This window comes from Rhinolophus hipposideros (genome assembly GCF_964194185.1).
Source record: "Rhinolophus hipposideros genome assembly, chromosome: X".
NCBI classification, from domain to species: Eukaryota; Metazoa; Chordata; class Mammalia; order Chiroptera; family Rhinolophidae; genus Rhinolophus; species Rhinolophus hipposideros.
The window spans coordinates 87,496,424-87,511,478 of NC_138046.1; the positions used below are offsets into that span (position 1 = coordinate 87,496,424).

At 40.2% G+C, this 15,055-nt stretch overlaps 1 protein-coding gene across 2 annotated transcripts in view; it reads right to left on the minus strand.

Moving 5' to 3' along the window:
• Positions 1-2,686: 2,686 nt before the first annotated feature.
• Positions 2,687-15,055, minus strand: part of CLCN5 (chloride voltage-gated channel 5) — a 148,910-nt gene continuing 136,541 nt past the window's right edge. For both annotated transcript variants that reach the window (XM_081042446.1, XM_081042447.1), the window contains 7 exons: positions 13,895-14,101; positions 10,924-11,004; positions 10,158-10,700; positions 8,100-8,286; positions 6,779-7,177; positions 6,411-6,627; positions 2,687-5,193 (listed from right to left, as the gene is read on the minus strand). In XM_081042446.1, coding sequence (XP_080898572.1) covers positions 5,103-5,193; positions 6,411-6,627; positions 6,779-7,177; positions 8,100-8,286; positions 10,158-10,700; positions 10,924-11,004; positions 13,895-14,101 — 1,725 coding nt within the window. In that variant the 3' untranslated portion in view covers positions 2,687-5,102. The remainder of the gene's footprint in view (positions 5,194-6,410; positions 6,628-6,778; positions 7,178-8,099; positions 8,287-10,157; positions 10,701-10,923; positions 11,005-13,894; positions 14,102-15,055) is intronic.

Consider the following 15,055-nt stretch of genomic DNA (forward strand, 5'->3'; position numbering starts at 1 on the left):
CACGATCACATGCCTTTCTTTAGGCAAGGCATTCATTCAATGAGTGTGCACACAGAGGCTGAAGACCCTTTGGCAGGAACTTAGAGGTAGGAATTTATGACTGCAGGATTGGGCTGGGTGACTCGATAGGTCCCCTCCAAGAAATGCAAACTCCGCACAGCGTATACTTTCTTTCTTGGGTGATTTGGCAAAATCAGACTACACAGTGGAAAAACCAATCTTGTTCCCTATATCACTTCAAAACTTTGCCCAGATCCAGATGTTCAGGAATGAGACTGTGGCCAGCAAACGTTTGTGGAATAACTTGAAGTTGCTAACACCTACTATTCCAAGAACTTCTCTCCTTGGAGCAAACAACCAAAATTGAGGCAGAGCAAAGTTGAGCGGTCACCACAGGTCCACTACAATGATTTCACTTCAAATTTATACAGTTCCCTGAGCCCTGATTTGAGAAACCCTCACTTTTTTTTCTTTCTAATATACAATAAGTACACACTGGAGAGGCTAAAAATATAGATTTAAAAATATTTTGCTATAAAAATTCAAGACAATCTACCTAAAGCTTACCATTTAGGCAGTAAGCAGATGTCTTGTCTTGGGTCAGTCCTCTCCATAAAAGTAGACTTACTCCAGCCAAATGCTCTTGCTTGGAAAGCCTGGTCTTTAGGAGAGTATTTGACTCTTCCGTTGAGTCATATGATCAAGCAGTTTATAAATGCCAGGATGTATGGCTGGCCTTCCTTCCACCATCTTACAGGAACTCATATATTTTCTTACTAAGGCTTTTCTACTGCCACAACTCTACATTCCCTTTAAGGGAATCCAGGCAATCCCAAACATGGTTAAAAAAAGAAAAATCAAGGTTTTAGGATACTTAAGTTCAGAGCACATATACAGACATCTATTTTTTTTAAAGGACTCACTATTCTACCTGCCATTTGTTTTCTAAATTCCTAATTTTTTTCTCAGGGTTTTCAAGACCTCAATACTTTATGCACCACTATGAAAGATGCTCTCCTGCTTTCTCTGAACTGATGGATGGCGGTATTTGGCTCTGCTCCAGCGTGGGTAAACTGATTCTTCACAATATAATGTGGTCAGTCATCAGTAAGTACTTTGGCAACATAAAACACACTGCTGTTTCAAATTCTCAATACTGTCTTCACTACCATTACTAAAAACTCAACTTCAAAAATTGCACTCCTTGCAATTTATCTAAAAAAGGGGGTGGGGGGGCGGCAGCCAGATGGCTCAGTTGGTTTTAGCGTGAGCTCTGAACAACAGGGTTGCCGGTTCGATTCCCATACGGGCCAGTGAGCTGAGCCCTCCACAAATAGATTGAAGGACAATGACTTGGAGCTGATGGGCCCTGGAGAAACACACTGTTCCCCAATATTCCCCAATAAAATTAAAAAAGAAAAGAAAAAAGAAAAAAAAAGAAAAGATACTATGGTGTAACAAGTACACCTTCCCTCTCACTGCCTATCAAAACAAACCAAGATTAAGATCCAATCAGAACAGGTTATTTAAATATTTAAAACATACAGCAATGATTACATTCTATGAGGGACTCTATTGCATGCTCAGTTTTTAAAATATACTTGCTCTCCCTGCACCTGGACAGGTTCGTAACATGAGTGAGAATCACTTCGCACTTTGACCACACTAAGTCTCCATTACTTTATCATTCGCATGTTGAAACACAACTGAAGGAGGGCTAGAGAAATTGATATTGTGTTCTGGTCTTCCTGTAAAGGGTTCAGATTCAGCCTCTGATGCCAAAACAATTAATTGTTTGCTCTGCCAGCTGGCAAATCCAGAGTATCACGAATGTCATATTATCCACCAGAGGATATCTGTTCTGTGGACTATACACCTCTGCTCCACAGCTGGGCTGAGCCAGAAGGCCACCAGAGCCAGAAAGGAGGAGAGTATGTGAACATTTAAATACAAATGATCTTGAAAGTGGCCTGTATATTACATCTCCAGTGCCTTGCTTCTTCCTTCAATGGTATAACTAATTATCCATTAACTGCTTCAGCTTCTTTAATTCTTTACATTGAAGACACAAAATATAGCAGATTTTTACAAATCTATAGATTCTGATTCTCACTCCTTTCATGGCTAGATGTCTACCAGATATTTTCCCTTGGAAAATCCTAACTCTCTTGAAGCACTTACTGGCATTCTTTTGTAAATCCTTCCTTTGTGCCACGCAATTTTCTTTTTTTAATACCAAAATAGACCAGTCTCAACTCATATTCATTTTTAAATCACAGATTATCTAGTCTTTTGCCATTGAGGTATGTGGCCATTTGAGGCTACTGACAGACCTCCCTACATGGGCTTTGTTTGTTGGTTAAGTATGTCCAACTGCTGAATTGGCAATGTCAGGAAGAATATTTTCCTTTGCCTCAAAGCAAGAAACTCTGAGTGTAAAGGTGCTGAGCCAGCAGTCTAGCAGGGAGCTCTAGCCACAATTAGGCAACCTTTGAGCCAAACCATAGGATTAGACATATAATGGATACCATACACTACAGCTACTTTTAGCATACGAGTTACAAGGATTCCTGAGAAGCTGAGGTTAATGAATGAGATTTATCAGGAGTGAGGTATCAAAGGGATATTATTCTCTGGAGGGCCAATCGGTGCTTAGCATCTAGAAAGTATACCTTGGCACAGTGTTATCTGATTTCTTGAATTTATTCTCTGAAGTAGCACCTTAACACTGGCTCATCTGTCTAAAATCAAAAACAGAGCCGAGAAGAAATACAAAGGCAAACTTAGACACCCTCCATATCACTGCTGCACTATGAAATGCAACCAAATCTTTCACTGTTGTTGAATACCAGAAATACAAACATTTCCTGTTTTGAAAACTTCAGCTGGATGGCTAATATGAAAAGATAGGTAGTGAACCAGAAATATACAGATGAGAACTTTGATTTCTACACAAAATACAGGGGTGGTCAGATAAAGTCGCCAGATCTCACGTGAGGAAATCAGTGGCATGGAAGGGACAAAAGATGTAAAGTTACTGAATCATGACTATCGTATAATTAACCTAGAGTTTTTTCTCTTTCATTAAAATGCTAGAGTGATATACTTAAAAGGAGAAACTCTGGTGAACTGCCTTGATATTTTAAAGATAAAAATCAAAATAAGCCTTGGCTACCCAGTTCTGGGCAATAAAAGAATTTCAGATTTTGGAAAGAACTAGGGGTAAAAAATCCTAGAATCCAGGAACAGTAGCTTTTAAATGAGGTATACTGAGGTGTCTGGGGATGGGAGGTGGGAGTCTGGGGAGGATATGCTGAGTGACTGCTGATTCTAGGCCAAAAGGATGGAGGGAAGTGCTAGGAACAGACTTGTAAAATGGGAAAGGCTGAACTCTCACCCCTGGCAGTTAAGTCTCACTGCTGTGGGCATCTGTGTGGAAAACGAGGCGTGGCAGCAGTGACTGGACTCCAGGGCAAAGCAAATGGCTGTGCGTTACCTCTGGTCCACGTGCCATAAGATCACTGAGGCTTGGTTTACAACTTAACTACCCCTGGGAGTTATTTTTTGTAATAGGAATGATTAACCAGGCAGAGTACTCGATTCCAAACAGAGGACTCAGGGCTGAGGAGTGGGAAGGGGCAAAGAATGGAGGGGGCACAACCGCGCAGGGGTAAAACTGTAGAAAATGAAACAGTGGTCGGAATGATGGTGGTGGCTCTGTAATTCCACCAGGTGTCCTTAGGCTGTGATGTTTTCTACTGCAGTTAAGGTGGTAGGAAATTGAGACAGGCACCTTTTCAATTGGATACAAGCACCTTTGATGTCACCGGGCCTTGTGCACACCCCTGGGTCTTAGGATGGTTCTGCATTTTATCGAGAATTCTAAGGAGCCTCAAGGGAGTCACAGCTGCCTACCCTGTTCCAGTGCCTTGAATATTACTGAAAGTACCCCGAGCCTAAAATCATGTTCATGGGGACAACACTGGCCTGTTCTGTGTAATTCACACTGGGAGGAGGCGTGAGTGTCCAGTTATTTTAGTCCTGGTGGTCTTTACAAAGGAATGCATGAAAATGCAGCTATAGCTCAGAATCTTCCCTGGTATGTAGTTGAACTTGGTTCCCTTTACTATTGTTACATATTCCAGAAGCCTAAAGCACCATCACTCATGGAGGTGGCATCTGGGTAAGAGGATTAGTTGGGACCTCACAAAATGTGAAATTCCTAGTCATTGACTCTGCTTAGCACTTCACTAATCATTCATTTCAAGGAAGCTAGAGAAATCTTTCCTTGCTACTAACAAATTCATGGCAAAGTCCTTGTCTACTAGCTAACAAATGCCATCTGGAAAGTTACCCTTCTTGCAGACAAGGAGAAAGATCAGTAACTTATCTTTGTGCACTTCAAAAGAGTACCAGGAACAAGCAAGCTATAAAATCAACCTCTCTAAATTCGTCTAGAGGAGATTAACCAAAGCAGCATTGTCTTATAATCAGGTATTGAAATTAACATATACATACACACACAAAAAAACTAATAATGCTAAATATTGTAACAGCAACAAGATAACATTTGAACTGAATTTTCACAGTCTGGAAAATACCGTTACTATTTTCCTTCTGGCTTTCTTTTCTGTGGTTGGAAAAGCAAAGCCCCTTATTTTACACTTCATCTTCCACCAATGACAGTTAGAGTCCAAACAAGTGACCTTTTCATGAGTTTCCTGCAGGGTATCAGTCAGGACCGTTGGAATTTTTCTTGCATAGTTTTCAGTGATTGCATATTGGCTAACAATTATGTTTTAAATTTTAAAAAAATCTTTAAAAAAAAAGAAAAAGAATTAAACCATAGCAATCTTGTTTACTCTTTCATGAAATCTTCCTAATGCAATACCACAGAAGCCTAACTGCATTTTCTCCTAAACAGAATATTAATTTCCAGAGATTATTATGTAGTGCAACTGGTTAACTTCTAGGAAAGAGACAAAACACTAATATAACTTCACCATCCAATATGGGAAATGTGTTTTGGGTACCCAGTTAATAAAACACATCCATAGTCTGCAATGTCCTTCCTGTTCAGTAACTAGCACAACCCTGTGATTCTAGTTGAAGAGAATGGAATCCGGATCTTGGTTTGCCATCTGTGCTATATGTTTTAACACATCCTTCTTGGTAATGATTCCAAGCAATCGCCTAGAAGACAAAACAAGAGAACAAAACAAAAAAGAATCTGCAGTTAAAATAACATTCTCAAAGGTGACACTTTTCCTCCTCAGCCCTTTTCAACTCTGTCTTTGACTGCAATCTGTACTTACAAATGATGAGATAACAGGACAAGGATATGTGCAGCAGGCCAAAGGGACAATGCACGGGTCCCTCAACATGCTGCAAGCATTTCGTGTTTCTAGGTCTCAGATCCTGCAGTCTCCTCTGGTTTAAATATTCTTCGCTACATACACGGATCTTACTCACCTTTTACAACCCAGTTCAAATATTGCTCTTCCAGAACACCTTCCCTGATTCTACAAGCCAGCAATAACTGTGCCTTCCACCCAGCAGCCCCGTTTCCTGCACTTGTCTTGTCTGCTGTTGTGCTATATACATTTGTGTGTTCTTAGCTTCCCTGTAACACTGCATCCTCCTTGGGGGCAGAGAAGGCTTTTATTCATTTTTCTGTCTCCTTGGAATCTAGTGGAACACCTTTCATGAAGTAGGGATTCAATGAATGCTGAACGGATCAGTTAGGGAAAGTCCCCATCCTTATTTAAATCCTGCAAGACATCTGTTACACCATTTAGAAATTTTACAGGCTGAAATTCTTATGTAATTGCTGGATTAACATACCACGTTCAGAAAAAAATCTACCCTTCTCCTCAACTTCCTTTCTTTTCCAACAAAAAGAAAATAGCACGGCTTCCTTTACTGGATAAGAAACATCCCAGAAAGAAAGAGCCTTGGCCTGGGCATCAGACTTGTGTTTAAAGCCTACATCTACTATATATTAACCGGGAGCTCTGGCGTAAGGGGTTCTTTAAACCTCACTGAAACTTCATTTTCTCATCCTCAAATAATAATAACAAAGCTATTGTAAGGACCAAATACTATACATATACCACTTAATACCGTTATAATTTCAGTGCTACCTGTTTATAAGAAAACAGCCATTTCATTTGTGGAAGAGGAACTGAGTTATTTATAACGTGCAACCAGCAGTTCACATCTCTCAAACCCACCTTCTTCCCCAAACTCATTTTCTATTAATTATGACAATAAAAGAGACACATCCATCTTCATCTCAGAGCTTCAAAAGGCCTAGAAATGCTACAAATGCTCCTGTGAATTAGGTTCTTCTTTATCTCTCTACAGTCTTTCTCCCACAATCCAATTCGCCCTCACAAAAGAGCTCTCACCCATTGTGCGTAACCAGGCACTGCCGCAGTCCCAGCTTGCGGAAGATATCCACGACGATCTCCATGGGGGTAAGGTCAGTCACAGTGAAGGGGCTGAGATCCAGGATGTTCCGAAGCTTTAGGGTGGGTGGAGTATATGGTGGCATCGGAGGAGAATGCTCAGTGAAATAAATTATGGACGTGCTCACAACTCCATCTTGTTTCTTTCGAGCATTTTCTATTTGAAAAGTAGAGAAAAACAAGTTGGGAATGCTATTTCTATCCTTCTGGCCCCTAACCAGTCCCCTCTTCCCTCCATCTTCCTCCATTTCATGAATATTTATTAATTTCCATAGTGGATTCCATTATCCCCTTTCTGAAATCCTTACCAATTGAAATAATGAGATCTCTTCGAAGGACAAAACCCACAAGTCTTTGGGACTCCCGGGATACCACTACTGGGAAGCCACTGTAAGTGGTTTCAGTGATTATGGTCTCTACGTCTTCCACGGTCATACTGTCCTGAGTAAGGACAGTCAATGACGGATCATTTCTCCGGGGTTTCATCACATCCATTGCCAGGGTCTTATGAGCAAACTCTTCTTTGGCTTCAAGAAAGGGGTATCCATTGAGACGGATGTGGGCATCATAGATGCCCTCCCTGCCAAGAGCATCTGCCACCCACTTGCTTGTCATTGCTGCAGCCATCAGAGGTACAATGTATTCCAAGCCACCAGTTAGTTCAAACATTATGACAACAAGAGAAACAGTCATCCGAGTCACCCCACCTGCAAAGAAACAGACATAGGCTACTGAAGGCAGGAAAAGTACAGGATCCATTACCATGATCAGTCTGTTACAGGCCCCATTCAGGAAAAGCTTACTTACCAGAAACATTGCTAAAAGGAGGTCTCACCTACAACTGCACAGACCCCAGCAATGCATTAAAGGAAGTTTACAATGGACACAAATGACATGTCTCAAAATCACATCTACAAAACACAAGACGCTTTCATGATTCTTCTTTTTGTTTTATTTGTCTGTTACTCTTCCCCAATTATAAAAGTAATTACAGAAGATATCCACAATTTGTGTAACAGTACAGAAACTAGAGGTTCTCTCGGATGTGTAGACCCCTTGTGAAAATTCAGAGAAAAAAAGTCTATAAAAGATAGTCATTAACTATAGGCTCACTATCTAGAAATAAGCAGAGTAAAAATTTTGAATGACTTTCCAAGTTGTTTATTATGCAAAAATATATGGTTTTTACATAGGTCAGCTCATATTATATGTTAAATTCCCCAATGCCCCCCCCCACACACTTTGTTTTGTATATTATTACAAATTTATTTAATATTATAGTTACGTATGTTAAATATCAACTTCACATTCAATGGCTGCATAGTATAACATTATGTGGATGTACCATAATTTATTTAACTGATCCCTTACTGTGCACATTTAGGCTGATACTGACAGATAGCTTTGTATAAATTACTGATTATTTCCTCAGTATGATGGAATCATTCTCAAAGGGGAGGAATGTAGATATATGGTAAAGAACGCTTTCTTATAGCACTTGAAAAATGGCAAACCCAACAGGAAACGGTCACTTTAAAAAAATCTGCAATCAATTGTGTTTAATATCTCTCTTCTTTATTATGTCACGTGGGTAGCAACTTCTGTGAAATCAGTGCAAACACTACTCACCTAAGCAGGCTGCAGCCCCAACCATCGCATAAAGGCCAGGGGTGATACAATCAGCTCCTTGGCTACACCAGCTATTGAAGATGCCCCAGTCATGGTGATAATAAGCCAGTTGTTCCATTCCTACGCCTAAAAGTCGACCTGCTATAGCACCGACAGCCATGCTAGGGATAAAGAGGCCAGAAGGGATCTGCAAAGAGAAAGCAATAGGCGGTTAGTGAGAAATGCTGCGAGTGCCTGGCATGTGTAAGGCCTAGAGGGTTGACCCTCTGCGAAGCAAACAGGCCAATGACAACGTAACTATGCACTATGCTAGCAAGTGGCTGTAAAGATTTGGGTAACACTACAGCGACTAGAGGTTCTCTGGGACGTGCAGGCAAGTATGACTGCAAAGAAGCTTACCCTTATTCGGGGTCCATCAGGCTAGAGCCTGACCTCTCCAGACCAACACAGAACTGGAGGCAGAAATTAAGCCTTTCTCAAAGAAAAAGGAAAACAGATGGAGTTTCTCATATGTGCAGACATTTTCCGCAATTTTGAATTCTTATCAACAGTAATTATCCCTTATTGACTACCATGTTCTGTGCTGGATGCTCTACAGACAAGATTTCAGGAGGAAGGTGCTATTATTCCCAAAGCCCAGAGAACCTAAGGTTCAGGGAGGTTAAGTAACTCACCCAAGGCCAAAATTTAGTAAATACTGGTGCTGGGTTTAAACATAATGCTCATAACCACTCTCGTGTGTTGAATCTTAACCCACTGCCCCCACAAAGATATGGCCCGTGAGGTTTCAGTTTATTTCATAATAATGTAAAGAAAGATTAAACAATTACTTTTTAAAATGAAGTAGTGACTATGGTAGCATCACGATACAGAAAAAGGAACTCTCATCTGTCTCCCCACTCTTCTTTTGACTCCTAGGACACTTCCTAGTGAAGTCTCAGTTTTCTGAGCTAAGACAGGGAAATGATGACAAACAAGGGATTAAATTGTGGCCTTGGGTGAGTTACTTAACCTCTCTGAACCTTAGGTTCTCTGGGCTTTGGGAATAATAGCACCTTCCTCCTGAAATCTTGTCTGTAGAGCACCCATTTTAAATTGCCTGTTTTTGATTTTTGGAATACATTTGAATCTGAGTGGGTCTGATGGCCTGAAAATTCATTTTAAATAAAAGAATGAAGCCACAGGTGAAACTTAATAAGTACTGCAAAACTTTCCAGGGTGCTGAGGGGGATAGAGATTACAGTACTGCCTAAAATGAGTTGCTGTCTCTAATTCCCTGGTTTGAATCTCCATTTCCCCAGAGAATACAGGGAAATAACTTGGTAGTAGGTAGCTAAAGAAAAGACACAAATAAATAAAAATCTAGGAAGGAGGAGGAAAATACCTTAACAAAATGTCTTTTCTGGTTTCTTCTGAAGCATTAAAATGATAATGGGTACTGAAAGTAAAACATGCTGGCCTGATGTCTGCTTTTGACTGTTTAAATATTAATTTAGAATCACCTGTGAAGTTCTTGATAATGGGACATTGATACCAACTGCAAAAAAATACATTTAGCTATATATTGAGCTAAACCATATCAAATTGCCATTTTAGTGGTCAAAATGGTTGAATATCAGCAACTTCATTTGGTTCAATGTATTTTTTTTTTTTTTTTTTGCTTTAGGGGTAAACTCTAAAGCCATCTTATAAGGAGCAACACTATGTTGGCCAGATAGTGTTTCAATACACAGTGCACTGGAACAAATACCTCACCATCCTTTTTGAGGGGAAAAATATATTTTCCACAGAAAAGAAGACAACATTTCTACTTAAAATCTCAGCACTGACGTTTGCATTTGGCCTAAAACTCGGCTTGGACAATTTTAGATAGAGCTACAATTGTCTGAGAAGTTACAAGGGCATGTGGGGGTACAAAGGCTTTGGGGGTTGAGGAATATAACACTGGGTAAAGTTGGAAGTGCCATACGAGCTACGAGGATTGCATGATATCTTGGCTTTGCCCTCCAAACCCACAGTCACACATACATCCACCAAGTACCAAAAGAATCTCCTCACCTTCATGCCAAAGGTGAATATAGTAATAACAATTTTCATTATGAGCGTCAAGGCGAGCTGCCACATGGCACTGTAGACTCCCACACCAGCCGGTCTGTCAGGCAGTTCATCCCCCTTGCTTGTGTTGAAACGGTTCTCATAATCACAGAGTTTGGAGGAGTCCAGAAGGCCACAGTCATTAAACAGCTCAGAAATGAGCTCACTTGTGCTCATTCGGGTGTATTCATTGGGGAAAGCCAGGATGGCAGTGATGGCTGTCACGACGAGTACCTCTATGACAGGATATTTGCCCAACTGGGTGGTCTTACGCTTCCGGCACCAGGCAATGTTTGTGCGGATAAACAAAGCTCCCCACAGACCACCAAAAATACCCAGTAGAATGAATGGCACAAGCTCAAAGAGATGCCATGGGGTGTGAAACTCCACGTAAAATAGAACCAGGCGGCTATTCCCAAACGGATTGATGGAACGTAGAGTAAATGCTGCCACCAAGGCAGCAAAGAACGAACGCCACAAAGTTTTGAGGGGAAAATAGTAGCTGACCTACAAGAGAGAAGGCAAGAAAGCCAACTTAGTCAATATGCAGAAACTGTTTCAGGTGAAAAGTTGGTGCTGTAGGAGCTAAGGGTTGAGGCTGAAAACTGCCCAGAGATCTCTGGTCACATAGTAAAACACAGAATTGCACAGAGCACTATGGGACTGCCACATATACAGACACTGGCCCCGATTCCATGCATGTGGGCTACAGACAGTTAAAAGTAGTTACCTCTTCTAGGCTGAATAATACTCCGCCAATAGGTGCCCCAAAGGCGACAGATACACCTGCTGCTGCTGCAGCCGACAAGACCTACAATCCAAAATTCAAAATTAGTGACAGAATAATACCACTTTCCTACCTTCAATCAGTTTTAAACGGAATGTTAGTGGTTACTAAAATATTTTTTTAAAAAAAACTTTGCATGTTCCACATCCAGTTTATCAACAATGAAGTTCAGTTTATATTTCCTTTGAGAGCAAACATCATACGCTGGAGTTTGCACACGTGGTTCACACGCCTGAACAGGTAGAGGGGCTTTCCTTTGTAATTAATTTAGCTATGTGCTTTATTCCAAATCACGCCCCCAACCCCAATACTCCCAATTCAGTAACTGAACTTGACTTTGTAGACCTATCCACCACCGAAATGAAGTCCCTACAGTGATGTGTTTGCATAGCACTTTCTTTGTAAAGGAATGCTTGTTAAATGAGATGTTTAAGAAGGCTCAAATGATACAAAACTGAAGACACAACTGGCTCACTGTATTCAGGAGCCGCAAATAGTCACACAGTAGGTATTTAGGGTTTCTTGCACTGTGCATTGTACTCCATGCCTAGTGACCTGTGCAATGAATTAGGGAGGCAACTACGAGCAAGGCTGGGGATAGATTTTTAAGGGGAGAGAAGATCTAAGTATGTTTGGGTGTGGCAAGTTAAAGGGTGAGGAGGCAGGGGCGGAGCATGAGAAACACACCAGAATTAATAGAAGGATAAAATCCTTTCATTGGATTCTGGTTGCTGTGGAGTGATATATGATTTGGGGTAAGGAAGGAAGTATTTCAAAGAAAAATTGAACAAAATTAAGAATGTTTGAAGTAGAAAATGGCTCTTGGCAAAATGCGTAGGCAGGTTTCTCTGGGAGTACAGGATGGCCCAGGAAAAAGAAGGGGAGGAAAGAGTGAGCTCTCTGGTGCTAGCTGGGGAGGACTTAGCAATTTATGGCTATAATGGCTTTCATTTGAGAAGGATGAGGGCAGTCAACACCGGAACTTGAGAAGGGGGATCTCCGTGACTCTGTTTTAGATGAATTAGGCAGGAGAAGAAAGAACCGAGATGGCTAGTTTGCTTTAATTTTATGTTGTAGAGCGGAGTCTGTCTATGCCCTTCCTTATTAAATCCCTATTTCACTCTCAATCATCTTTCCACTTTGACAAGGCCCTGGGACACAAAAGCGTTGCCGCTGATCAATAGGAAAAAATATTAATAACTAAAAAGTTTAAATAAGCAATGGGAAGTAAACTGAAGATTCAAGTATTCATGAGTCTAGTTAAAGAAATATATGAAATCTCTACAGAGAAACAGCCAAATCAAACTACCCTCTCATTTTATGAGAAATTATTTGAACAAAAACACCAATTTTATGGAATGAAAGTAACCAGCAATCTAGTTTCAAAGGCGCCTGTACCCATGCAAAACCAGCAAAAACCAACACTTCACTCTTGCCAGTTAAAATGTTTTTTTTTTTAAACTTTTATTTATTTTAATTGTGTTTTTCCAGGACCCATCTACTCCAAGTCAAATAGTTGTTTCAATCTAGTTGTGGAGGGCGCAGCTCACACTGATCCAACGCGGGGATTGAACCAGCAACCCTGGTATTACAAGCATCTCACGCTCTGACCTAACCAGCTGCCCCAAAATGTTTTTTTTTTCAACTCTTTAGCTTCTGGTGTACACTATTCCTACACAATAACCTCACCAACTTACTACTGCCTTTATGACCCTCCACCATTTGACAGGTAACTCAACAATCTACTCCTCTCTCTCTCTCTCTCTCTCTCTCTCTCTCTCTCTCTCTCTCTCTCTCCAGTTTTACTGATATTTAATTCGCATGGTTTGTTATTTACTTATTTTTTTGTTTTGTTTTCAAAATAAATCACTAGGTTCCAATTTTGTGAAAACCCTTTCTAATAAAATGACTTTGGTCTTGACCTATTCAATACGTGATTTCTTTGTAACTAAAGGAATACAGAGCAAGAACCACTATTTTCTTAAATCCTTAATTATAGCAGGACAAAAAGTAGCCAATGACTTGGAACATTTAAAAAAAATGTTCTTTCTCCTCAAAATGATATACATTAACAACCGCATAAACATGAGAACCACTACAGATATGCTGCTGTGGGGCTAATTCAGCGGGGTTAAGGCAAAAGGTAGAGGGAGATCTAATACAAAGAGAAATGTATTCTGTGTGGTGTCAGGTAGAAATAAAACATGAAAAAGCTGGCATCTGAAACATATGCTGAATGTGTACTGTTTCACAGGAATAAACAACTTCTTTAAAAAAACTATTGTTTTTGTAACTTATTTTGTAATAGAAACAGCACACACTTGTATAGACTTATATGTAATAAAAAGTTTAAGTGTTTCCTTCTCTTTCACTACCACCTCATTTTCCCATTCACCAGATGCAGATATTTTTAACAGTTTGGGATAAAAGCACTTTCCAGATATTTTCTTTCTAGGTACACGTATACACACCTTTAAAAAAACATTAATTGAATTATACTATACACATTATTCTGAAATTGTTTTTTTAAAACCTAATTGTGTTTTCTAGTCATCTTTCCATGTCAGTATACAAAGGGATATCTCGGTCTTTTTAACAGTTGCATACTATTATACAGTATGGACAGAATATTGTCTATTCAATCAGTTCTCTGTTGATGCACATTGTGAGTGTTTCCGTTTTTCACTATGTTAACAAATGCTGTACTGACTACACATATCCCCAAACACCTTTGGGCACACACACATGCTAGGATGCCTTCCTAGCATAAATTCCTAGAAGTGGAACTTCTGGGTCAAAGGATATTTGCATTAATATTGGTAGAATCCCCAAATTCGCATCGCTAAGACTGTACCATTTATGCCCTTACCAAAAAAAAATGGAGAGAGAGACTATTAAGGCCATTTGTTATTACCTCTCTGCGCTTGGCTTCGTTCTTCCTGTATTTGTTGAAGCAGTGGCACAGAATGTTCCCACAGCAGCAAGCCACGTGCACTAGGGGGCCCTCTTTGCCCAGGCTCAGGCCAGATGACACTGCCAGCACCAATGTGATGGTTTTGATAATCAGGGTCCACTTCCCCAAATAGCCCCTAATAATGAAACCACTCAAGATAGTTTTTATCTGTAGGTCAAACACAGAGAGATTGAATATAGACTAAGCAAGTACACCAAGCTAAGAAGCAATAATCTGGACCTCATTATAGAAACTATAACTTTTGAACAAGTGACATATAAATGCTTGACCTACAGTGATCCCAGTTTGAGAGGGAGCCAAGGAGTCCAAGAAAGTGAGAACTATTCTTTAAGTTTTCCTGTTTCTTCTTTCTCTGTTATTTCCCTTTCTTTCTTTCCTTCTCTCTTTTTCTCTTTCTCTCTTTCTTTCTTTCTTCTCTCTCTCTCTCTCTCTCTCTCTCTCTCTCTCTCTCTCTCTCTCCTTCTTTCTTCTCTCTCTCTCTCTCTCTTATAAATTCTGTTTCTTTCTTTCTTTCTTTCGCCATGTGAATAGCTAGGCAAGGCAGTATTTTAAGTATGAGAGTGTGTATATGGAAGAGAGGTGTAAAGGGAGGGTATTTTCCTTAGAGACTAGTATAGTCTTGATTCTCTGCCAGAAATATTTGTAACTACGACTTGGTCAGGAAACAGAGAGGGTCAAGGTCATCTGGGTAACCTTAAATCTCAGTGGTTTCAGTCACTGTCAAGCAAGCTACACCCAAAATAGTTAGAAACAGGAATTTTAACCACTTTTTTTCTAGCCCAGATCGGGTTGTAGGAAATACAGCAAAATAGTTTTATTTCTTCCGCTCTAAAAAGTTGATCTTGGGATCTACCCTGTGAGCTTCTTCATAGGGAGTGGGGCAAGGCTCACCATGAACTCACAGGAGACTAGGAATCAACCCCTTTTAATGTCCAGGTGGCCCAGGCTGGGAGGAGATGTAGGGAAGATCTAGAGAGGCCCTAGATTGCCTCAGGATCTGATCCTGTTTAATATTCATATTGTGCTATGTACTGGAATACATATTAAAGGTTTTAATCAAACAGGATTCATTATCGTTAACATTGATAAGCCATTTTAGAG